Source organism: Mesoplodon mirus, assembly GCF_964341445.2.
Source record: "Mesoplodon mirus genome assembly, chromosome: 11".
NCBI lineage: Eukaryota > Metazoa > Chordata > Mammalia > Artiodactyla > Ziphiidae > Mesoplodon > Mesoplodon mirus.
In genome coordinates this window covers 20,372,275-20,398,654 of record NC_138987.1, presented here as the reverse complement: position 1 = coordinate 20,398,654, position 26,380 = coordinate 20,372,275, and the positions used below count along the sequence as shown (strand labels likewise).

At 37.6% G+C, this 26,380-nt stretch overlaps 1 protein-coding gene across 2 annotated transcripts; it reads left to right on the top strand.

Moving 5' to 3' along the window:
* Positions 1-26,293, top strand: USP44 (ubiquitin specific peptidase 44). Of its 2 annotated transcripts, none has more exons than XM_082636020.1 (6): positions 1-73; positions 9,805-11,296; positions 14,271-14,466; positions 16,884-16,992; positions 21,452-21,657; positions 22,723-26,293. In XM_082636020.1, exons 2-6 carry the CDS (start codon positions 9,875-9,877, stop codon positions 22,920-22,922), a joined length of 2,133 nt encoding a protein of 710 aa, XP_082492146.1. In that variant the 5' UTR covers positions 1-73; positions 9,805-9,874; the 3' UTR covers positions 22,923-26,293. The 2 variants fall into 2 exon arrangements, with proteins under 2 accessions (XP_082492146.1, XP_082492147.1); XM_082636021.1 differs by lacking the exon at positions 1-73 and adding an exon at positions 276-334.
* The last annotated feature ends 87 nt before the right edge of the window (positions 26,294-26,380 follow it).

Sequence of the window (26,380 nt, the reverse complement as noted above, 5' to 3'; positions counted from 1 at the left end):
CGCCGCGGCACCGGGGAACGGGGAAGGGGGGCGCGGGAGACGAGCGCTAAGATGGCCGCTCCGGCTCGAGCTGGTGAGTGTGCGTGAGAGGCGCGCGCGGCTGCGGCGGTTGGCGGAGCGAGGCTCCCTGCTGGAGCAGAAATCCGACGGGAGCCCCCAGGGCCGGGAGGCACTTAGCGACGTTTTCCCGCCGCGCAGGGCGCAGGGGTCCTGAGGGAGGGAGAGGGGCTGCCGACGGACTGAGGGGAGCGAGCCTAGGGGAGCGTGGAGGAGGAGGTGGCGGCAGCGGCGGCGGGTCCGGCGAATTTAGAATTGGCGCCTCTGGGAAGTTAAGGTGGGTCGAGCGATGCCCTGGCCGGTTCCGGCACCTCATGAGTCCCCGGAGATGCTGCCAGGAGCGGCGTCCCCTGTGGCCAGGGGCACCGCGTAGCCACCCTGCGCTCGGCTAGGGGCGGGGGACGAGTTGGGAGAAGGGGCAAAATTGGGGGACTTAAGGGGATGCAGAGGGGGAGTTGTGCCCCGACCCGCGTGCCGGACCGTGGAGGAGATGTAATCGCGAAACTGATCACGTATCTGATGCGGGCTGGGGCGCTCTGTGGAGCTGGCACTGTCGAGATAAAACCGCATCCTCCTCCTGGCTCTGAGTGCCGCCAAGTGATGCTCGAAGCGCCCCTGGGATGCTTTGGAAGGGCGGTTCTAGTCCTCCATTTAGAAGGAATGTCTTGCCTTCCCTCCATTGATCGGGTCCCGGCACTGCCCGCACCTGCTGCCACTTAGAGACACTTGGGATTTTTGAATACCAGCTTTCTAAACCATTCCCGCTGGCCTTCGGGGAAGGAATGCTAATAGGCTAAACTTATTTGGGGGGCATAAAGAAATGTGTCAGCATAGGGAGAAGAAAATGACTGCTCAAGTTTACGAAATAGTAGGACTCGCCCTCTCCTCCACCCCCGCAATAAAAAAGAAAGTGAAACATGGTAATTGTTTCAACTTCAAGTTTGAGCTGTTGTAAATTCTACTGGTAACTGGATAATTTCTTGCAGTTTTAATTTTGGAAGTTAAAAAATAAGCAAGTCTTGAGAGAGCCGCTTTATCCTCAAACCCCCGCTCCCCATTTTTAAGCCTTAATTGTCAGATCCTGCGAGTAACGGGGTTGTGAAATTAGCATAGAAATACGACTTTCAGGCCCTGCACTTGAATTCCTTATTATCTGTTAAGTAGCTGCCTGTGGGGTAAAAGTAGGGGGGTGGTAATGTTGGGCCTGGAATTCCATTTTGAGTTGTCTTTAAAACCAGCTTTAGGTATAAACAAGGAAAAAGAATTGGCTGTTCACTGTGATCAAATTAGGAAAGCCAAGCATAAGTTAAGCACATGTTTATAGAATATTTCATAATCACAGTGAGATTCAGTACTTAGTTGTCTTGAAAGAGATGAACACTTTGTATTCTTGGAACCTTAATCTTTTTATCCTTAATTTAGCGTCTCAGGCCATTTGAAAGAGATTTAATACATTTTGTCTCATTTAGCCTCTCTCCCCCGCACTGCCATTTCTCTAGCTTTTTGTGTCCTAGCCATTAATTTTGCAATGGGTAGCAGATTTTTCAATCCAATATTGATCATTGTAGACTATTCATATTGAAATTTAGACACATTCTGATATTGAACAGAGAGTTCAATACATACATGGTAGAAAGTTGAAGTGTTTTGACTGGTTTGATTGTGCATGTCTTATTTTTCATTGAAAATATTAATGTCCCACATTTTTTTTTAAGCTTAAAAAATTTAAGTGATTGGTGAATCCGCGTTTAGTGTAATATACAATGATAAACTTTTTGGAATATTTAAAATGGGAAATCCGTTGAAGACTTGGGTTAAAAGTTTGAAGTATATTGTTTCTACCCAATTGTCTTTACCCCCCTTTTTCACATATTTTTTTTCTTGCACTCCAAAAAGAAAGAAATAGGTATCATATATACCTCTACCAAACTTTTCCACTACACACTTGAATCTTACTGAGTGTCATAGCATTGGTAGTACATAAGAGGATTTTCTGCTCGTTGGATTGTTTGAAGGCAGAGTCTGATTGTATTTTATTTGTAACCCTAGCACCTGACTTACTGCTTAACATGGAGGAAAAACCTCCGTAAATGTTCGCTCAATTGGGTTTTTGGATCATACAGAAGTACAGGGAAAGGCAATATTTTGGCATCTTGGTAGCAGAAAAAAAACTGTGCTTTGAAGTTTTTCTCCTTCCTGGCAATGTTAGCCAGAAGGAACATTGCCAGATTCTAATGGAGTTGTCTGGTTGAGGGAGATTAGAGAGAGGCTGAGAGCATGGGCTTAGGAGTCTAATCAAGGTAGGAAATGTATGCCCAATCATTTCCTGAATTCAGTAATGGGGACAGTTTTACCATTAGGCCCAGCCCAAACAGGTGACAAGTAACTAAAATATAAAAGAATTCTACCAATACTGGCTTCTGACAAAGATTACTATAAGAAGTACAATTGATTTTTCATAGCACTTTCAGACATCATAAACACTTTATTATCAGAAATTCATTTTTAATGGAGTTTTACATGCCATAGAAAACTAATTTATAGTCCAAGAATATACTTGTTAGGCCAAGTCATATATGTACTAGAATAATAGTCTGGCCATTTCACACAAAGTATTTGAGCTCAATTTACTAGACCCACGGTAGAATGCTCAATCTTTTTATGAATGTTTCCCCTGTTGTTATGAAGTTAGCTGCAGTAGGTTGATGTAATTATAAATATTTTGGAACAAAATTGCCCATGAATGAAATACTTGTAAGTTGTGGTGGGTGAGGAAATCAAATAATCTGGCAGCGGAACTTGCTTTTCCTTAGATGGTCAACTAGATACAATCTCTGTGCCTCAGGAGAGGCATGCTAGAGACTTGAAGAAGGCCCAGGGAAAGAGTATCCGTTATTGTTTAATAAGTTTCAAGCAAGATCCGGGTAATTATAGAATCTAGATCTCTAGAGGAAGAAAGAATAGCCAGAGCCTTTCTAAGGATAAAGGAAAGGAAATACATCATGATTGACAAGGAGAGGTGCCAAAACACATAATAGACATAATAACATACCTAAGACGGAGCAGAGAGAGCTTGAGAGCCCATTGTGTTTATTCATTCAATAATTTGTTCATTCAAAAATATTGAATCCCTTTATATGTACCAGGCACCATGCTTGGCCCTTGGCATTTTATAAACATCTCTTAAGAGAACAGGGTACTATGGTGGTTCCGTGAAATAAATGGAAAATTGAAAACTGCTTATAAAGGAGTGGGTAAGGTTTGCCCTAATTACTGTGGATAGTTATTTTCATTCCTATCCAGATGCATGTAAAGATTGTGGTGGTTAGTAATTCCTAAGGCCTACTTCCTATTGAAATTGCCATTTCCTCCTATCTTTTATCATGGAAAATAACAAATCTTCCTACTTTTAATAGCTTCTAGAGGATCTGTTTAGGTTATTTGGTATTGTTAAAAGAAAAATAAGTTTTGTTACAAAAATTTTCTTTGTTAAATGAAGATTCAACATATGCCATCCCTCTTGGGAAGTCTCAGGAGAATTTTCTTTAATGAGATAAAGATGGTTACTGTGACAATTTTATTTAAATATTCTACTTTATGCCCAGTGGAACATGTTTTTTTCTTCAATAAGAATATAATTTATATAAGTATTTATATAAAATGCACATACCCATTTCCTATGAAACAATAGTTATATCCCAGTTATGAAATGTTTTAAAAATTGAACTTATTCACCATGTGGTCATTGGTATATAAAAACATTTAACAAAAGATGTGTGGGAAATGGCTGGTCATAGATAAGAGTAGAAAAGTACATATTGTGCCACAATTTGAAAACTCTTACCTGCCATGTTAAGGAGTTTGAATTTATCATGTGGTCTTATAAGAGTTTTTAAACAATCCTTTGATAGTTGTAAAAACTGTGCCTATAAGACACACTAGGCATTATATAAAATGTAAATCTTATATGATGATTATTTGACTAAGTATGAACTATGAAAGAGGGAAGTTTCTTAATAGAGCATGATGATGTTATATTAGTGACTATTCAGATTTTAAAATACTCTTTCTAGAAATGTATATTAGCTATTTCCCTCATTTTTTGTCACTTTTTAAAATAGTAATTTAGTTTGGCTATTTTTGTGTTTGTTTTTCATGGTAACTTCCAGACTTCCATAAAAACATTTTTAATGAGAAAAATCTAAAAACTATGCTACTAATTGCACTGATTAGAAAATCTAAATTACTTTCATATAACTGATCTTTGGTACCTAACCTCTTGTAGTTTCTATGCTTTCTTTCTAAGTGTCTTCTAAAGAAACTGAGGTGGAAAGTGAGTGGTCACCTGAGAAAGATCATTATGTTAAAGATAACTAAAAATTTATAGTGGAATGTTCATTTTTGAAGTAAAAAATTAGTTACCCTTCTAATTTTTCAATGATTCTTATAGCTTTTAGTAATACTTATATTTGGAGGGTATAAATATTTATTTAAATATTTATTTAAAGGGTCACTACATGTCATACCAAAATTTAAAATACCCCAATTAGGGTTGGGGAAGTATTTCTCAGTCTGCTTTTGTGTAATATCTATTTTGGGCATCTGGAAGCATGTAGGATGGGTCAAGACACATGGTAGGCTTTGGTTAAGAACAGAGGAAGTAGGATAATGGCATCACAAACTATCTGGAAACTGCCTTAGCTGGGCAAAACGGCCACTTGGTTAAGAGGAGGGGGTAGTTTTGGTCACTAGTGATCAATGACTTTCTATTCTTTTTTTTTTTTTTTTTTTTTTTTTTTTGCGGTATGCGGGCCTCTCACTGTTGTGGCCTCCCCCGTTGCGGAGCACAGGCTCCGGACGCGCAGGCCCAGCGGCCATGGCTCACGGGCCCAGCCGCTCCGCGGCATATGGGATCCTCCCAGACCGGGGCACGAACCCGTATCCCCTGCATCGGCAGGCGGACTCTCAACCACTGCGCCACCAGGGAGGCCCGACTTTCTATTCTTAACCACTGATTTAAAAGACACAAAGAAAATTGAAGTGGGCCTGCAGTTAATACTAGTTGACTGACTGTGCCAAGAATTTGGTAGCCTGAAACAGTATGGCTATAGAACCTAGAGGATCTTCATAAAGCCCTTACCTTTTCTTATGAAGGAGATAAAAGATGTTTGAAAAGTAGTCCCTCCCTTACCACAGGGAACCTACCTAGCAGATAGTTGGCAGAGAAAGGATGTGCACACAGATAAACCCAAGGATTCACATTTGGCACAATTCAAGACTTTTAGGAAGTTGGGAGAGAAGATTTTCTTAACTAGAAATACTTTATGAAGGAGTTGGGCCTTGGAGGATAGATAAAATTTTTTAAAGGTGGAAGTGAGGGAATGAGGAAGATGAGTTCAGGAAATGAACTGGAGATTATTCCTTTTGGCTGGAGTGCTCATGACAGAGGGGTAATAAGATGAGACGAAGAAGATAGGCTGGAATCTGGAGAATTTTGAAAGCACGACTGTCAAATGTAAAGTATTTTTTTACTGCAGTATTTGAAAAACTGCCATTTAGTGACTTGTGAGCAGCATTTTCTTTTTTTTTCTTTTTTTTTCTTTTTTTTTTTTTGCTGTATGCGGGCCTCTCACTGTTGTGGCCTCTCCCGTTGCGGAGCACAGGCTCCGGACGCGCAGGCTCAGCGGCCATGGCTCACGGACCCAGCTGCTCCACGATGCGTGGGATCCTCCCGGACCGGGGCACGAACCCATGTCCCCTGCATCGGCAGGCGGACTCTCAACCACTGCGCCACCACGGAAGCCCAGCATTTTCTTTTTAAATAAAATAGAATAGGAAATATCAGAATACATTATTTTTATAAGGATTGTTTGTGAAACTTTTGCTCCAGGTATGTGTGTTACATGTATACACACATTTACTGGAACCTGATGTAAAGTTTCCAAGGAGTCTTAGTCGAAGTTAGAAATCCACTGCTTTACTTGACTATGAGGAACAGAGGGTTTTAAGTACAAGCGTTAAAGGCTCAAAGCAAACTTGAAGATTAATTTGGCAGGATAGTACTATGAAGGAAAGCGAGAGTCCGGATGATGAGAGACCAGTTTGGAGGTTACTGCTGTGCTTCAGAGTGATTTGTCCATAATGAGAATGATAGTTCTGGAAATGGAAAGGAATGAAGGCTTGGGGAATGATAACCCTACTATATATGACAAATTGAATGTTTGCATGGAAAAGATGGGAGGGAGGAATCAAAAAAAAAAAGTTTAAGATTTCTAGCCTGGGTACTTGAATGATAATACAGTATCTTTAATAAGAGAATATTGGAAAAGCTAATTCTGTGAAGGCAAAATGTATAGGTAAGCTGAGTTGAAGTGTGCCTGGCACTGGTTCAGAAGGGCTAGGTCTGAAGATAAAGACTTGGTAGATGGCTATCTACACCTGACCATTGAACCTCTGCTGGTAGAAAGGGTTCATTACAAGAAGAGGTTTGAAGAGCCATTAAAATAGATTCCACAGTGTCCTCACTGTGTGGTAAGTATAAGCAGTTTTGTGCTGTCGAACCGTAACAAGTTAAATATTTTACCTGTAATCTTATTTGATATTTGTGTGTGATATAAACCTTTGACTATAAATACCATATCTAATAAGATCTTATGTTTTATTTCTCTTCTAGTCATTTTAGCTTTCTATTTTATAATTGCTTTAATGATATGCTAACTCTGTAAAATAATTAGGTTTCAACAAGTCAAATACAATTATTTTGTAAACTTTAGAGATTTGCTGAAGGGAATTGTAAAAATAAAGATGCTTGCTCATTTATATGACATGAAAAGTTTGAATAGCTTGAATGGTTTTCTTTGAACAAATTAAAATTTTTATTGTCTTTAAGCAGTGAAGAATGCAAAGCAAAGCTTTCAGAATATTTATAAATCCATCTGTCTTTAAAATAAAGATAGCATATCTGGTTTAAAAATAGCTATTTCATAGCTGTTAATTGGAATTTAAAGTGTGAAACTTTTAAAAATATGAGAAAATGATATAGGTAATTTTAATCTTTATATATAGATTTCATTCAAAACATCTTGACTATTTGTATATTGCTATTACATATAGATACAGGTAATGTTTTACCAGAATCTACATGGGGGGTACAAAAATATTTTGTTAACTCTCTATAAAATGAATATACTGCCCCAAATCACTTCTCCTATCTGCTGGTGCCAAACAGAGCTAATACATAGCTTCTCAGCAGTGGATTAGCAAATGAAAAGAAGTGCTCTGAACCCAGTAGAGAAAAATAGGAAGTGTCAAGAAATACTCCCATCCCCCTTTCTTCTCTTCCAAGCTTGTAGATCTTTGTGTGACGAGGACCCTTTGGGGTACTCTAGTAACTGTCTCCGAGCTGTGGCCAGGCTTTTAGATCTTTGTGTGACGAGGCCCCTTTGGGTTATGCTAGTAACTGTCCCCGAGCTGTGGCCAGGCTTTTAGATCTTTGTGTGACCAGGCCCCTTTGGGGTACTCTAGTAACTGTCTCCGAGTTGTGTCCAGGCTTTTAGATCTTTGTGTGACGAGGCCCCTTTGGGTTATGCTAGTAACTGTCTCCGAGCTGTGGCCAGGCCCCTTTGGGGTACTCTAGTAACTGTCTCTGAGCAGTGGCTCCAGGCAGCAGAGCAAACTGGAGATGTCTGGTAGCAGCAGCCTGGCTCTCTAGCTCCTTCATTCTTCCCTGCCCTTCTCTTGGTCGTCCACCCCCTACTGGTTTCTTTCATAAATAGACTGAGCAAGTGGGCCCCCTACTCTAAAATATTAATCTCATGATCTGTCATTCCACCATTCTGGTTTCACTTCTTTGGATTTTTTAAAAGATTTAATCTGAAAGATCCCCTTTTAAAATGCAAATACCCCTGGGAGAGGTCTGACCTTAGTCCTCAGCTAACATCTTAATTATCAGTTAGTACCTAAGTTTGCCTTAGTACACATTTGCCTGAGAAGAACCCCTGGCTAAAAGTGATAAAACTAGAGGGAAGCTAGCATTTATAATATTAATATTAATAATAGTAGTAGTAATATTATTATTATTATTGGCAGGTAAGAGGTACTAAGGGCCATATTATTAAGTGCCAGGAATTGTTGTAAGTGCTTTACAAATATAAATCTCCCTAATTCCCTCATCAACCCTATTGATGTTATTACTACTGTTATTTTACAGATAAGAAAACTGAGGTATGTGGAACATAAATAATTGTCTATGTCACGTAATAAATGCAGCCGAGGGTTAGACTCAGGCATTTGGATTCCTTAGGGCTGTTTTGCTGTGAGACCTCTTGCCTGCTATATTGCCTCTCAGAGAGATGGCATCTGATCAACATTTCACCCTTTTTACAATTTCGCATCAAATGGAATTATGCTATTTGATTATAGGCCACTTCCTGTTGAAAGTCAGGGGCCTTGCCATCATCTAAATAGATTTTTTTTTTTTTTTTTTTTTTTGCGGTACGCAGGCCTCTCACTGTTGTGGCCTCTCCCGTTGCGGAGCACAGGCTCCGGACGCGCAGGCCCAGCGGCCATGGCTCACGGGCCCAGCCGCTCCGCGGCATGTGGGATCCTCCCAGACTGGGGCACGAACCTGTGTCCCCTGCATCGGCAGGCGGACTCTCAACCACTGCGCCACCGGGGAAGCCCTGTGGGTTTGTTTTTTGAAATAAGCTTCTAATCTCAGGTAATGCTTAGCCTGCCAGAATGTAGAAGTTCATTATATTGCCACTCACTTCATATTTTTCCTCTTTTTTCTTAATTTGCTTATACATCCTTGCACATTCCTGAGAGTCTATTCAAATACAAAGACAGAATGGGAGAATACTATTCTCTTTCCTTAAGGCAAACTGTCAAGTCTATCAAATCAGAGTCTATCATTACAGAGCCATGAATTAAAGGTCATTATTGATTTACTACTGGAAAGCCAAATTTTAAATGGTAGTTAATTAGAATATTTAGTATTTTTATTTAGTATTATTTAAATAAATAGAATGTAATATTGATTTGTTCACTATAGCTATGTGTCAGATAAATATTTATTGTTTACTGAGCATTTACTATGTGCCAGATATTTTGTTATCTCAGTCCTTTAACAATTCTGTGAAGGTGGTTTGATTTTCCCTGTTTTACAGATGAAGTTTAGAGAAGTTAGAGTATTTGCTCAAATCAGACATATAAACAGTATGTGGCAGAGGTAGCATTCAAACCTAAGTCTTTCTACTTCAAAACCCATGCTTTTAACTGTGATTATATTTTAGTAGCTCCACTTAGGGCTCTCAGAATATAGACACTAATGAGATGTATTTGGGTCTTGCCAGTCCCAATTTTAAAGAAAACGAATATTTTTGTAAACTGCCTTCAGACTATTGGATAAAAGGGCATATGAAAAGGGACTGCTACCCATTCTTTACCAGTAGATGGTGGCATAAAATTAAAAACAAAGTTTTTAAAAGGAACCATCAGAGAAAGTAAAGTGATGTGTGCGTGCTTTCAGAGCAAGGTGGATGAAAGATTAGTGAAGTCTAGAGTAAATGAAAAGTGAGAACTGCCTATGGTATTATGACGGGCAGCCCAAGCACTGGGAGCAGAGAGAACAATTTTATAAAATTATTCCTGGAAAAATAAAATAATTCCTGGAAAAATACCTTGTGAAAAAGAAAAATATTGGCTTTTTGTTTCTCTTTTATTAAAAATTGACATTGTTCTGCTTAGTTTTCAGATGCTTCAAATGTTATGAACAGAGACTTGTTTGGATTATGTGTTTCTCAGCTAGACTAAATAAATGCTAACAATGGATAAGTGCAAACACATTGGGCAGTTGCAGCTTGCTCAAGACCATTCCATCCTCAACCCTCAGAAATGGCATTGTGTGGACTGCAATACAACTGAGTCTATTTGGGCTTGCCTTAGCTGTTCCCATGTGGCCTGTGGAAGATATATTGAAGAACATGCACTCAAGCACTTTCAAGAAAGCAGTCATCCTGTTGCATTGGAGGTGAACAAGATGTATGTTTTTTGTTACCTTTGTGATGATTATGTTCTTAATGATAATGCAGTTGGAGACCTGAAGTTACTACGAAGTACGTTAAGTGCAATCAAAAGTCAAAATTATCACTGCACCACTCGTGGTGGAAGGGTTTTACGGTCTGTGGGTGCAAGTGATGATTCTTATTTCTTACACGATGACACCCAATCTCTGCTTCAAAATGAAGATCAAACGTATACTGCTCTTTGGCACAGGAGAAGGATACTAATGGGTAAAATCTTTCGAACTTGGTTTGAACAGTCACCCACTGGAAGAAAAAGGCAAGAACGATTTCAGGAAAAAATAGCCAAAAGAGAAGCGAAGAAAAGACGGCAAGAATTAGAGTATCAAGTTAAAGCAGAATTGGAAAGTGTGCCTCCAAGAAAGAGTTTACGTTTGCAAGGTCTCTCTGAGTCCACCACAGTAGAGATAGTTCCTGTTCAAGTACCACTGCAAGCCTCAGCATCACCAGCAAAAGATGAAGTAGTATCTACCTCAGAAGATATAAGACTAAAAGAAGCCAGTGACTCCTCTGTTAAACAAAGACCAATAGTAACTCCTGGTGTAACAGGATTGAGAAATTTGGGAAATACTTGCTATATGAATTCTGTTCTTCAAGTGTTAAGTCATTTACTTATTTTTCGACAGTGTTTTTTAAAACTTGATCTGAACCAATGGCTAGCTGTGACAGCTAGTGATAAAACAAGATCATCTTATAAGCATCCTCCAATCACAGATACAGTATATCAAATGAATGAATGCCAAGAAAAAGAAACATGCTCTGTTCGCTCCAGACATCCAAGTTTATCATCAGGACTAAGCGGTGGAGCACCAAAGAGTAGAAAGATGGAACTTATTCAGCCAAGGGAGCCAAGTTCACAATACATTTCTCTCTGTCATGAATTGCATACTTTGTTCCAAGTCATGTGGTCTGGAAAGTGGGCCTTGGTCTCACCATTTGCTATGCTACACTCAGTATGGAGACTAATTCCTGCTTTTCGTGGTTATGCCCAACAAGATGCTCAGGAATTTCTTTGTGAGCTTTTGGATAAAATACAACATGAACTAGAGACAACGGGTACCAGGTTACCAGCTCTTATCCCCACTTCTCAAAGAAAACTTATCAAGCAGGTTCTGAATGTTGTAAATAACATCTTTCATGGACAACTTCTTAGTCAGGTATGGATTTTTTTTAAATCTCACTTTCGTCTTGGGGGATTCATAAAGTGAAGCCTAAAAAGTGCTTATTCCCTGTATATCTGGTACGTTAGTACTAGTACTGTTCTCAGGTCAAAATTGGTCACTTGTACAATGTATGAAGAAGTCAGCTCACTCTTACAGTTGTTTCCTTCATGAATCCTTGGAAGTAGTTTTACATCCATGGTAGTAAAGCTTTTTGATGGGGGGAGGGAATCAGGAAACAGAACTTCATAGGTTAATAGTATTGCATTCGTCCTCTGAGGGATTGAGAAGAGTTTAATCCCACAAGGAACAGATTTGAAGATACTTTTGTACTGGGAATGGATTTGGTGTACACTTGAGAAATTTCAGGGACAAAGGAGTAGCCCTGGAGGATTTCCTATAGAACCGAAGGGGGCAAGGTTTGAAAACTTTAACAAGTAGGTAGCAAAATTTGAAGGTAAATAAATGTGATTTCATCTAGAAAGATCCTAAATGGTTTTCCTTTATTTTAATTATACCTGCAAAAATTTCCCTTGTGAAAGTCACAAAATCAGAATCTTCCATCTAATTAATGATTCTCTAGAATGAGTGGACTTGTTGGTAGACTGTTACTAAACATCGGCTCTCTACTTTTCCAGAGCATAGAGCTTTAAAAAAACTTTATTCAAAATTGAGTTATTTTAGTGAAGTGGATGGACCTAGAGTCTGTCATACAGAGTGAAGTAAGTCAGTATGCATATGGCTGATTCGCTTTGTTGTGCAACAGAAACTAACACAGTATTGTGAAGTAATTATACTCCAATAAAGATCTATTAAAAAGTTTATTTGCAAGAGGGATGAGATATGGGGATATATGTATAGCTGATTCACTTTGTTATAAAGCAGAAACTAACACACCATTGTAAAGCAATTATACTCCAATAAAGATGTTAAAAAAAAAAAGTTTGTTTTTTAACTGAGGCAATTAGGCCCCTATACACATGCCTCTGTTCCTCAGTTCAGCTTTCATGGTAATGGTACCACCTTTTGTTTTTATAGCATACTTTTCTGGAATGTAGTTTAAATATTTCAAATGTATTTCTTCTTAGGGAATATCTATGAAGTTTATTTCCCTTCATATTTCAGAAATGTATAGATTCTACATTGTGTCAATTAGCACATAAGAGTTGTGCTTCTTGTGTTGCATGCAATTTTATTTTTCCACCATCTTTTTCTGTCATTTTAAACCTTTAATGCAGAAGTTAAAATACACAATTATAAAGAAAATAATATATACCATATAGAAAATCTATATGGTACAGTAAATCTATGCAGAAGAAAAATCATCCCTTAGTACCATAACTCCACATAACCCACACATAAAACTATTAATATTTTGGTATATTTCCATCTAGGTTTTTTTTTTCTTCTGAATATTTATACATATTTTTCCCCCTAATTGTATGGTCATGTTGAATTTACCTGCTTTTTTCACTTTTTCATTTAATAATGTAAGGATTTTTCATAGTCATCAAAATATTTGATCATTCTTTTCACAACATTTCAGTGTCCATCATATGTATATACCATAATTTATTTAACCATTTCCATATTGTTGACTTGTAAACTGTTTCCAGACATCATTATAATGTCACGATCAATTAATACGGTTTTTCTAATGATTTCCTTAGGACAGAATCCTAGAAGTAGAATTACTTTGTCAAAGATTAGGACTTTTGATACTTGGCTTCAAATTTCTTTCCAGAAAGTTACCATTTTGTATTTTGAATAGTGCGAGAATGGTTATGTGCTTGTTTTTTCCTTTATGGATGAATTTTGAAATTAATAAAAATTGTTATGCTAGCATTTTGCTTTCTTCCTTTCAATGTGTAATAAACACTTAGGAAACTGGTCATCTCAGGAGATTCAGAGGTTGGAATGCCCCGCCCCACCCCACCCCCACACCAAATTCAAGAAACTGTTCTCAAAAGGTCAGACCACGGTCCTAGTGAGTCCCCAAACTAAACACCAGGAGTATTATTTTCTTTGTGTCAATGTGTTAAATCTAAAATCTACATTAAAATTGGCCTCTTTATTTTTTTGTTTGTTCCAGGAATATAGCTTTTATGAAAGAGTTTAGTGATATTTCATATCATGTGTGGATTTTTAGATCTACAGAGTCTGTCTTCAGTTATGGGCAGTGTTTGTTGACATTAAATCCTGCTGAATGCTTTGCTGAAATTATTATTCTTTCCTTTTCCAGTTACTGTGTTTCCTACATAAGTTGTTAGAAAGGCCTCATATTCTGTGTGGTTCCTATATTTTGATGAGGATTTTAATGTAGTGATGTTTGCTTTAAGTGGGAGTATTTATATTATATATATATATTTATGTTATATGTACTATCTTTTGAAATTATCAGTTGGAAGGGCTTCAAAATATATACTAAATATACCATATATAAAAATATACTATATTTTAAAATCTGTATATAAAAATATACTAATAGTATTTTACTTGTATCATGGTTAAGAGGTTATAGGGATTTGGGGTGAGAAAATTAATCAGTGAAAGATGAGGAAGGAAAAAGGGCAAAGAACCTCAAGTCTAATAATCTAAACACATTAAATTAAATGCATATAAATATATATCATATATATTATATATGTATAGACACACATACACACACACACACATATATATACACACAATGGGTATATAACTGAGTCCATGGTTTGGTTTTCTACTAAATTCAGACTTGACTAATGCCCTTGGAGCTTTTCGAATGCTTAGTAGCTAAAGCCCATCAATGCATAATGGGTTTACGGAAGAAAAAAATTATTCCCTGAAAATAATATAAAACAGATTATTCAGAATGCTGATAGTGCATTTTCAGAAGAAGAGCTAATTTACTGGCAGTGACTTCTAGTGAAAGGAATAAATATTTTGACAGAAGGATTGTAATCTGAGAAACTAATATTTTTATTTGCAGGTTACATGTCTTGCATGTGACAACAAATCAAACACCATAGAACCTTTCTGGGACTTGTCACTGGAATTTCCAGAAAGATACCAATGCAGTGGAAAAGATACTGCTTCCCAGCCATGTCTGGTTACTGAAATGTTGGCCAAATTCACAGAAACTGAAGCTTTAGAAGGAAAAATCTACGTATGTGACCAGTGTAATTGTAAGTAGAAGCTGTATATTCTCTTTGCTTTTCTAAGGTTAGCAAAGAGAAACACAAATGAAGGAAGCTGGAACAAATTCCTTTAGTAGCAGGTATAGAAATAAACTGTTAGTTTATCAAAAGAAACTTGGCTGGATAGTTCTACTTTTTAATTGGCATTTGTGAACTATATGTTTGTTTTGCCTTATTGATGACATTAAAACTTTTTTGATCCTATAGTAAAGTATAGAAAGGATTCATAAAATAAAATTTAAATTTAATATGTGAGGGCAGAATAAAGTAGCAAATGGGAATAGTAAAAGATAACCATGTTATTTAGTACTGAATGAAATGTTTGCTTTATGAGTCTTTTTGCTACATATCAAAACATTGATATATAGATAATATATGTGTGTGTGTGCGTGTGTGTCTACATACTTATATAATAGGAAATAAGACATATAGCTGGACTGCTGCTATGGACTTTGGCTTCATAAAAACAAAAATTTATTCAAAAACCATCTACTGACTGTCTCTTCTATATTAGTAATTGTTCTAGTTGCTGTGGATAGAGGTAAGACGCTTTCAAGATGCTCACATACCTAATGGAGGAAACAGACAATTAAGATCTACTATGATAAGCTCTCTGATAGAGGCGAGCATAGGAACCCAGCACTGGGGGATGAAATAGCCATTTCAATTAAAGAAGCATCATCCTCCAGGCAAATGGTATATAAAACCACATCGGATCTTCTGTGTCTTTATCCAGTTTCTTTATCTCTGTCAATGTGTACATGGCATTTTGGTGTTTATATTTGCAGATATTCTCCTTAAGCTCCATGTCTGAAAAAATGATTCTAGGGCTTTAGATACTAAACTTCTAAGGTAATATAAAAGCAACATGGGCTGTTCCAGCATTGGAAAAATGGCACATGAGTTGATAGTATTCTAGAACACATACTAACATTGTTTTCTGTGTGCTGCCTAATATAAAATCTGTTAATTTATAGGAGCCTAAGATTTATAAGGTTAAAAGAAAATAAACCTTTATCAAATTTGTATAGTGAAGTATTTCTTTCTTGGACATAAATGTGAATGGTCCTAGATGCTTTCATCACCAAATCTGGGAGTAGAAAGATATGAATAAATGCAGAATATGGCTTTATAACATGTTTGTGTGTGTCTCCTGGGTCCACCAAATAAGGGCCTAAAAGAGCTGCTTTAATTTAATACATAATGGCAAATGTTTAAAATTATAATTCAAGGAGTTAACGTCGTTTGTCTAGCTACACTTGGACCATATATTTCTGGATGACAATCCAAAGGTAGGTCTTTGACATTCAGCAGCAGCCCAATACCTGGATCTCAGGGGCATAGACCTGGAGGAAAGCTTTCTGGTAGCAAGAGGAGATGGGTTAGAGGACAGCCTCATGGTGGACTGATTCTACTTCCTACATGAGAAGCAGCTGCTGCTACGGCTGGAGTCGCAGTTGTACAAGTTGAAGAATAGCTCCTGGACATCAAGAGCAAATTTTGGTAGCCAGTGGCCCAGCCAGGACAAGGTCCATAGGTGGACCTCTAGAGAACCAGGGGGGTAAACAAAAAGAATCCTCAGTTCCACTTGTTTAAGATTTGGTACTAAAATAGCAAGATACTGAAGGAGACCTCAGATGCTGAGCTAGTAAAGGCTTGCTTTCTTGGGCAGTGCTGGGGTGGATCCCCAGGAAGCGCAGGGATGGGTGTTCTTGGAAGGAAGGTCCCATGCCCCGGGGATCCTGATTAGCCTTAAGAAATGAACTGACCATGAAACTTTTTAATTAGACTTTGGTAAGAGTATATTAAAGTATATTTAGGGAGAGTTTTAACTTTTCCTGTTAGTTGGCATAGCCAAATCCATTTAAAAATATTATAGCACAGTATCATTCTTTTGCCTTATTTTCAGGATTATATTAAATCATGTACAGTATATATAGGGGATTGGTTCCAGGAGCGCCCACTTTTATACCAAAATCTACCGATGCTCAAGTTCCATAGTAGGTCATCTGTATCTGCAGATTTCGCATCAGTGGATTCAACCAACTGCGGATGTAAATTTCGATCCATGGTTGAATCTGTGCATGCGAAACCTGCAGAGGGCCGACTGTACATTTATTGAAAAAAATAATAATCTGCATGTAAGTGGACCCATGTAGTCCAAGACTTTGTTGTTCAAGAGTCAACTGTGCTTATTTGTTTACATGTCTGTATACCTTGACTAGCTCATAAGTTTTGTGTGTTTACATGATTCTAAGTATCTTGAGGGCAAGGCCATGCCTTTATCTCTAGCACAGTAACGCAGTAGATGTTTAACTGATAATACATGTCTGAATTATTTTGCGTTTACTCAGCTTTTCCTTATATCCTTAAATTTGCATCTCATTCTGTCTTTAATATCACAGCAAAGCGTAGAAGGTTTTCCTCAAAACCAGTTGTGCTCACAGAAGCTCAGAAACAGCTTATGATTTGCCACCTACCTCAGGTACTCAGACTACATCTCAAACGATTCAGGTTAGTAGTAGAATAAATTTTAATACTTGGCTAGATGACTTATCTACTTCTGTTTGTTTTTTTTTTTAAGGAAAAAAATCCTGTCATTGTCTCTAGCCCTAATCATAGACACCATGTTCAATAACTCTCCTTGATTATCTTCCCTTGCAGAATGTACTGCTGATCAGCAGACCCCTTGTATTTCGGTCTGCTAGTATCATTCTCCTTGTAAGTCTCTGCTTATAGCATTTAATATTCAGCATATTTTAGGTATAAAATTTTTTTAAATTTAAATCTATAACTTGAGAGTATTTGATTTGAGAGTATTCCCCATATTTTAGGTATAAAATTTTTTAAATTTAAATCTATAACTTGAGAGTATTTGACCCAATTGCTTCATGCTTGGAAAATATTTGAACAATAGTATAGCAGTTCAGTTCCAAGCAGTTAAAAACAAAAACAAAAAACTTCAGTTTTCAGAAATATATTTAGATTAGTTGGCAAATCTGTTGGTTAATCAAAGCGTATGGTTTCATACCTTGTAATAACCATGTTAACTTGAGAGTTTATTGTTCTCTTAAGAAATGAGAAGTTACTTTATGTGCTATGATTTGAAAACTATTGAGATCGTGTTTCTTGTACATATTAGTTGTTGCTGGTTTCTTTCTTTTTTAAATTAAAGGAATACATGTTTAAAAAAAAAATTCAAACATTACAGAAGGTAATGTAAAAGCCCAAACTAAAAGTACCTTTTTCTCTCAGTCCCACTTCCCAGAGATAATCACTGTTAATGGAAATAACTGACTAAAGTTATTTATTTAAGCTGTTAAAAGTACAGTCAGCAGGGGCCTCCCTGGTGGCGCAGTGGTTGAGAGTCCGCCCGCCGATGCAGGGGATACGGGTTCGTGCCCCGGTCTGGGAGGATCCCATATGCCGCGGAGCGGCTGGGCCCGTGAGCCATGGCCGCTGGGCCTGCGCATCCGGAGCCTGTGCTCCGCAACGGGAGAGGCCACAACAGTGAGAGGCCCGCATACCGCAAAAAGAAAAAAAAAAAAAAAAGTACAGTCAGCAGATACCATGTGAGTGCTTTTTAATGCCAGATGTTGTTTCATATTCTTTGGGGAATATAAGGTTGGATTCTTTTCTCAACAAGATTATAATCAGGCATGCACAGAAATAATGGTGAAGTAGAAATATCAAGTATCACAAACTATATACAAAATGATTTATCAGCGCCTTGGAGGAGAGAGTTAGGCGAAATCTAAACATTCCCAAAGCCTCTCTAATGGCATAGAGGACTTTGTATAATTTAAATCTCAGTTCATATTTCATCTCTTTAGAGAGGACTTCCCTGACCATCCTATTTAAAAGTAGCACCACCCAACCTTCAGTGTCACGTTACCTACCCTATTTTTGCTTCATGACAAAAACCACTATCTGCAATAGTTTATTTACTTATTTCTCTCCCCACGAACAGAAACTCAGTAATGACAGGGATCTTGTCTTTTTCATTCCTATATTCCAAAGCCTAGAACTAAGTATATAGTAGATGTCCCAAAATATTAAGTGAATGAATGGGGTGTATACAGGAGGAGCACTTTAGCCTGAGAGCAACCTGAACAAAGGTATGAAGGAAGGAAAGGGTATATAACAAAAGTTTAGTGAAAAGTCTGGTGAGACCTGCCATGGTGTGTAAAATCAAGTGGAATGAAAACAGGAAGATTGTTAGGAGGTGAATATTGTTCAGGGCCAGGGAGCATGGAGAGGTGAGAACATGTAAGATTCCATAAAGACAGAATTGAAAGTACTTAAATTTCTGGTACTTAAATTGGTACTTAATTGGCTACTATAAATTGTTGAAGAACCTCCTGTTCTTCATAATTGCCTCTTTAATCTGCCATTTAAAGCTCGCCTTAATTTAAACCTATTTGACCCCCTTCCATCTTCTGCCCAAAACATTTTTGACGTTTCATGCCCTATTTCTGATTCAGAGACCATTTTTATGCCGCTTTTACCACCACATTTATCTCTTTCCTTTCTCTTCATCTATTCAGGAAGTACTATTGTATTTGCCAGTGTATACAATACATAGGGTATATAAGATAAAAGGGAGAATGGGATTGGGGAGGGGAGCCCAAGAGCTTTTAAGAAGCATAAGAAACAACATTTCTAATACCTTAGAAGCTCTGATGTGTGTGCCTCCTAGTCCTATTCCCTCTCCCTCTCAGAAGTAAACCATTATGAATTTTGGGTATAGTGTTATCTTGTTCTTTATCATTTAACTGTATTTTTATCAGCAGAAAAAAAATGGGTACCCACATATTGATAGAAATGAGTATTTTTTCTTTTTTTAATTTTTATTTTATATTGGAGTATGTTGCGCTAGTTTTAGGTGTACAGCAAAGTGATTCAGTTATACGTGTATCTATTGTTTTTTAGATTCTTCTCCCACATAGGTTATTACAGAATATTGAGTAGAGTTCCCTGTGCTATATAGTAGGTCCTTGTTGATTATCTATTTTATATATAGTGATGTGTATAGGTTAATCCCAACCTCCTAATTTCTCCCTCCCCCGTATCTTTCCCCTTTGGTAACAATAAATTGGTTTTCAAAATCTGTGAGTCTGTTTCTGTTTTGTAAATAAGTTCATTTGTATCATTTTAGATTCCACATGTAAGTGATGTCATGTATTTGTCTTTCTCTGACTTCACTTAGTATGATGATCTCTAGGTCCATCCATGTTACTGCAAATGGCAGAAATGAATATTTTCTAATTAGATAACTTTTTAGCATAATTAAATAATTTAAGGTTTGAATTTTATGGTAAAATAAAAGAGAGATAAAGTGAGAATGACAGGAACTTTGGTTAAGCAAGTCCCATTATTTTCCATGCTTGGTCTTCCATCTTTACTAAGATTAAAGGTACACTGGATACAGGATTTTTTAATACATTTAATAGGGAAAGATTGGGATATGACTTCTAGTCCAGCAGATGACATAATTTGCAAGTCTCACCTTTAGTTCCATACCACATTTTACATCATACTAATAAACATTTTCACGTTTTTTTCTTCATAAAACCTGTCTATATGCCCCTCTCCCTTCTCTACCTCCTACTGTCTTAACCTCATGTTTTAATACTTTTTTTAAAAATTATTTATTTTTGGCTGTATTGGGTCTTTGTTGCTGCACACAGGCTTTCTCTAGTTGTGGCGAGAGGGGACTACTCTTCATTGCAGTGCGCGGGCTTCTCATTGTGGTGGCTTCTCTTGTTGCGGAGCACAGGCTCTTAGGTGCGTGGGCTTCAGTAGTTGTGGCATGTGGGCTCAGTAGTTGTGGTTCGCGGGCTCTAGAGTGCAGGCTCGTAGTTGTGGCACACGGGCTTAGTTGCTCTGCAGCATGTGGGATCTGCCCTGACCAGGGCTCAAACCTGTGTCCCCTGCATTGGCAGGCGGATTCTTAACCCCTGCACCACCAGGGAATCCCCAATACTTTTTTTTTTCTTTTTTTTTCGGTACGCGGGCCTCTCACTGTTGTGGCCTCCCCCGTTGCGGAGCACAGGCTCCAGACGCACAGGCTCAGCGGCCATGGCCCACGGGCCCAGCCGCTCCGCGGCATGTGGGATCTTCCCGGACCGGGGCACGAACCCGTGTCCCCTGCATCGGCAGGCGGACTCTCAACCACTGCGCCACCAGGGAAGCCCCCCAATACTTTAATACTATATTTTCATCCGTCTCTCTTTTGCCTCTGCACCATACCACCCCAAGTTGGATTATAATCTCTTGAAAGAACTAACATACATTATTTTTCTCCTGTAGCACCAATTCATACTATGCATAAGATGAAAACATTGCTTTACATGCATAGACCCCATACTGGGAAGCATGACCAACAGATTGAGAAACTGACAGTACAGGGACATTATTTGAGTTTTGTCACTAACAGGTGTTATACTGATCTACACACAGGGAAGGGTCACAGTTTCTACTTTTTTAGTATGAAGAGCTCTGAAGTGTTCTGAGGAATTAGAGGTGCCCTGTTTTGTTTTTTCTGCACCCCTGGCCAAGAAAGGTCCAGGTTATGTCTCCCAGGAACAAACTCTAGGTTCTGGGACATCCTCCTCAAAGTACGGACAAGACAGTAATTAATTAAAAACCCTTTGGTGTGTTGAATTTCTCTCTTCAAAGGGGGAAAATGCCATAGTGCCATATTTTTCTGAAAGTTACTTTTCTTCCTATACTGTCATCTAACTACAGAAGCCAAATAATTTATTTTACAACCTGACTGTACCTGTTTGGTAAATAAGCCTACATTCCTCTATTTATAGCCAACTTTAGCATTGAAAAGATTTTCTATTTACACTATTTACTATATATGATTGTACTCTACGCTGAGGCCTTCTATTATTATGAGTTTGGACCTAGTACGTGGTTATTTTCCCTTGACTTTGTTGATAATTTTACCCTGATTTGTTCGTAGGTGGTCGGGACATAATAACCGAGAGAAGATCGGTGTTCATGTTGGCTTTGAAGAAATCTTAAACATGGAGCCCTATTGCTGCAGGGAATCGCTGAAATCCCTCAGACCAGAATGTTTTATCTATGATTTATCTGCTGTAGTAATGCACCACGGGAAAGGATTTGGCTCAGGACACTACACTGCCTACTGTTATAATTCCGAAGGAGGTAGAGACGAGAAAAAGTATTTTATCTTGGGTTAGACTTTTGGAAGCCGGAGTTCAGGCTTTCGGGGTTTCGAAACTGACCACTAAGTAATCTTAAGCAAAGCCACTTGACCTCTAGTTTTCTTGCAAGAAGAATGCTTCTGCAGTATTGTTCATAAAAAACGGGGTTATGTGCAGAAAATGGGATATTTTATGTAGGATTGTGGTAGTTTTGAGTTAAAAGAGCTGAAGGGATAAAATAGTAAGGATGGTCTCAGTAATTAAAAAGTCAGAGAGTGCTAAAGGCACACTTCCAAGAGTAGGTCCTCTGTTTATTGGTTTAATTCAGTTACTTTCGTTAAAGAACAAAGCATCTAATGAACTGGGGGATCACAGATATTTGGAACAAACTGAGTTCAAGTTCTAACATATAAAACTCACTTTGGGCTTCCCTGGTGGCGCAGTGGTTGAGAGTCCGCCTGCCGATGCAGGGAACATGGGTTCGTGCCCCGGTCCGGGAAGATCCCACATGCCGCGGAGCGGCTGGGCCCGTGAGTCATGGCCGCTGAGCCTGCGCGTCTGGAGCCTGTGCTCCGCAACGGGAGAGGCCACAGCAGTGAGAGGCCTGCGTACCACAAAAAAAAAAAAAAAGAAAAAACCTCACTTTTACTTACTGCCTCCATGAACCTTAGAAAAAAGAAGATATGGACAAAAGGCCCAAATAACCCATGAAGGCAATTAATTTAACACTACCATGAGTTGTACACTATTTGCTTTACAGTATAATTACCAGCAAAGCATGAACTGGTAAGATTATACCAGGAATTAAAGCTAGTGTCAAGTGAACTAATCGGTCAGATTCTGTAACTTCAAATTACTTCTAAGATAAAGGTAGATAATTCCAGAGTAACATACTGCCCAAGCTGTATTTCTAATTAAAAGAAATAAATTGGCTAGACAATTATTTTCCCTTTGAAAAAAGCTTAACTCTCACTGAAGCTGTCTTTAAATCCATGTTTTCATTTATACTAGAAACTTCTAAAGTTCCTTTGTAAACATTAAGATGTATTTCTGTGCTTCACTCTAGGGTTCTGGGTACACTGCAATGATTCCAAGCTAAGCATGTGCACTATGGATGAAGTACGCAAGGCCCAAGCTTATATCTTATTTTATACCCAGCGAGTTACTGAGAATGGACATTCTAAACTCTTGCCTCCAGAACTCCTGTCTGGTAGCCAACATCCCAATGAAGAAGCTGATGCCTCTTCTAATGAAATGCTTAGCTGATCCAAAGACAGTGGGGCTTTCTTCTTGTGATTTGTATATATACTTTTTTTTTTTTGTATACATACTTTTTAAAAGGGCTGACAATTTTGAGCTTGTTTTTATTTTTACTTACTAATCAGTGCACACTATGTTTACACATTTTGTATCTAACTACAACAAATCTCTTTTTTACAGACGAAGTTAGCGTAAGTATATGTGTATCAATGTCAGCAGGTAACTAAACTTCTCAAGTACTTGGGAGTTTTAAACTTTTAGTGTTTACCTCAGCCTGGTGTTACCTCTTTTATATTTTGATGTCTTAATTGGCTCAGATCATTTGTGCAATCTTCTACTGAAGAAGTTCAGGTGGCATCATTTTATACATTTCTTATTTATCTTTTATAGCTATTTTCTATACAAATTCTTATCAGACAGAATATTAGACTTTTTTCACTAATAGTCTTACCAAAAAAAAAAGGCATTTCTTTCAGATTTGTATACTGAAGTCACCTTTGCCCCCTAAAGGGAGTTAAACTACTACAAAGTGAAATATCAAGGTATCACTTAAATACTCATTGATCACACTCATTAATATTCCTGAGGCTTTGTGTGTTACAGGGCTCAGAACAGACATTATTTTGGTTATTGGAACTTCCTTTTTTCAAAAATTTATTAAGTTTTAATAACTGTTCTTTATTTGGCATAGTCAAACTGTATACAAATGAAGATGACAGCTTTATAAATAGCATGTTTAAATGACTTCAGTACTATGGACATGAAAACAATGATGGCCGAGACTTATAATGACTGACTGGCAGCAAATAGGTTTGTCCAGATTCTAATAAAGCAGTCATAAAAAAACTGAATGTAGCAAACAGTATATTATGATATAATACAGGTACAGTTCAACTTGGATATGAGTTCATTTTATATATTTAACATTAGATCTCTTAAAGCTTTGTACTATATTGTATCTTGAAATTTTTAGTTTAAAGGGATAAAAATAAGTCTTGAGGAGAAAAAATTGCATAGGACTGAGATATTGGCATCTGGGCAAAATATTCAGTATCTCATTTTTCTAAATAACTAAAGCCTAGATTAAGTTACTCTTGCTAGGATTATGTGACTACTAAGAGCCTCTTAGATATTCAAACACTGGGCCCTGACTTTCTTAAAATTAAAAATCATACTTGCATTTTATTAAAAATATAGTATGTAATACTCTTTGCTCTTCCCTAACAACCTTATTAGATCTCTTTAAAGTCCTACAGCTGCTAATTTAATTTTATTCAGAAAGATGAGAATCCACTAACCTCTATAGAAGAGCTATGTAAGAACTTAGCTAAGTGTTAACCACTGGAACATCATTTATCTTTTTTCTCAAGTGGGTTGTGCCTGCAGGTTGAAATCATTTGAGGCAGCTGATCATGAAGTGCAATGAGAATTTATCACTGAACAGACAGATCATTCATGCCAAAACTACAGCTTGAGTATTAAATGGCTATGGTTTAAAATCATTCATCTATTGAATAGCTATGCAAGTTGTTACCTCAACTGTTAACATTATTATACCTCATTAAAGATTTACTGTGGTCAAGATACCTGAGTCTAGCGTTTCTTAATGTCAAGGATTGCTTTATACTTAAATTGCTACACCTTTTAGTACCTAATTTTAGTGGAACAGTTAAAAACAACTCTGGAAGCTATGTTGTTTACAATGGTATAGTTGCTTGTTTCAGTACTTACTTCAATGTAAATATATGAGAAAGTAGTAAGTGACTTAGCCCTTTACTTTTTAAATCCTTTAAACTAAAATCTACGGGGGAGGCTCTGTGTGTCTGAAGTCAAGGAAGGGGGGTACATGGGAACTCTGTACTTTATGCTCAGTTTTGCTACGAACCTAAAACTCATCTAAAAAAATGACGGCTATTAAAATAACAAAACTAAAACCTAGTCAATGAACAGAAACTTAGATTTCTTACAGTACATCTCATTGTGGACTTACACATTCTGCTAAGTTGATCTAACAAAAAACAACGTGTTTTGGTTGTAAAATAATTTACTAAAGGCACTATTGTTAAACATCAAGCTAATAATTTGTTACCAGTAAGGTACATCATTGTAAACATGACAAAATGATTTCAAGAGATACATGGCTAGTAGGTGAACAATACAATTTTTAAGTAACAGCTTTCCTATTTACAAGATCATATCCCTTGCCATTCTGGGGCATATGCAGTGATGCCACTGCTCCCAACTTGGGAAGGGAGCTTCAAGCTTATAATCGGTTTGAGATCACTACTGCTAAAGAGGTTTTACAAAGCTACAAATTCTTGACTCAATTCAAAAGTTCTTGGGTTTAGAAATCCAGATACTTTATACCTCCCACCAAAGCACATCAAAAAGGTATGGACTCAAAACCCCAAAAGAGCTAGCTGGAGGGCCCAAGCCCTGTAACATGTCCAGGCGTGAACTGGTGAGCTCTGCCACTTGCACATCATCAGAGGAAATGGTGAGATTATTCAAAGGTAGCTACTGAACATTAGCACCATAATAAACATGGCTCATATAGCTAAAAACTATACTGTTTATCCCACAAGATAACATTTATAGCTCTAATCTGAAAGAGCAACTTTTTAATGTATAATAAATGATTTAGTACAGAAGTCAGGTTTCTTAGGAGAAAAATGTTAAACAAAATACAAACTAAACAGCATCCCAGAGGCAATCTTATTGTGCTAAAGCATATACAAATTAAGGCTTTACCCTGGTACATAACAATTTTGAAATTACGTGGGAACATTCCCAATGAATCATTTACAAGGAATTCAAGCAATCTGCTCAAGAACTGTGGGGCTCAGTTCAAACGAGTGTTAGGCATCTTACATTTAACTTCTGCACTTAGCTGCTATGAGCATCACTGTAACCTCACTTCCTGAAATACCGCCCATGATGTTATGAATTCAAGCCAGTACAGGGGGCAGAGAATTTGGTTGACTAATGAAAAAGCCTAAAAATTAACTAGAACAAGATCCAAACATGGGAAGTACTCCTGGTTTCCTTTATTTGTGTGGTTTTAAGCACCCTTTTCACTTACTAAGCTGAATACATTTCTCAATAAATAACTACCACTGGACAAAGGATCTAAAGGTTGAGATTTTAGTAAATCAAGGTTTTAAGTTGGTACAATGTTCCTACTAATATGTTTTAATTAGATCTTTCCAATGTCAGGAGAAAAATGAAAGACGAGGACTAATATGGTCCTAAAAAGAAAATAAAGGTAAAATATTCCTAAAGCTGTATATTAATTTATGAAGATTCTCCTCCCACTTTATGCATGTATAGATCTTATTTAGCCACTATGTCAGAAGAAAAGTTTCAGTGTGGAGGTCTACAATCCAGATAAAAGGCTCTACATTTTCCTACATTAAGCTAAACTATTTCCTGTACAGAATTATAACCACAGACATTGAAATGTA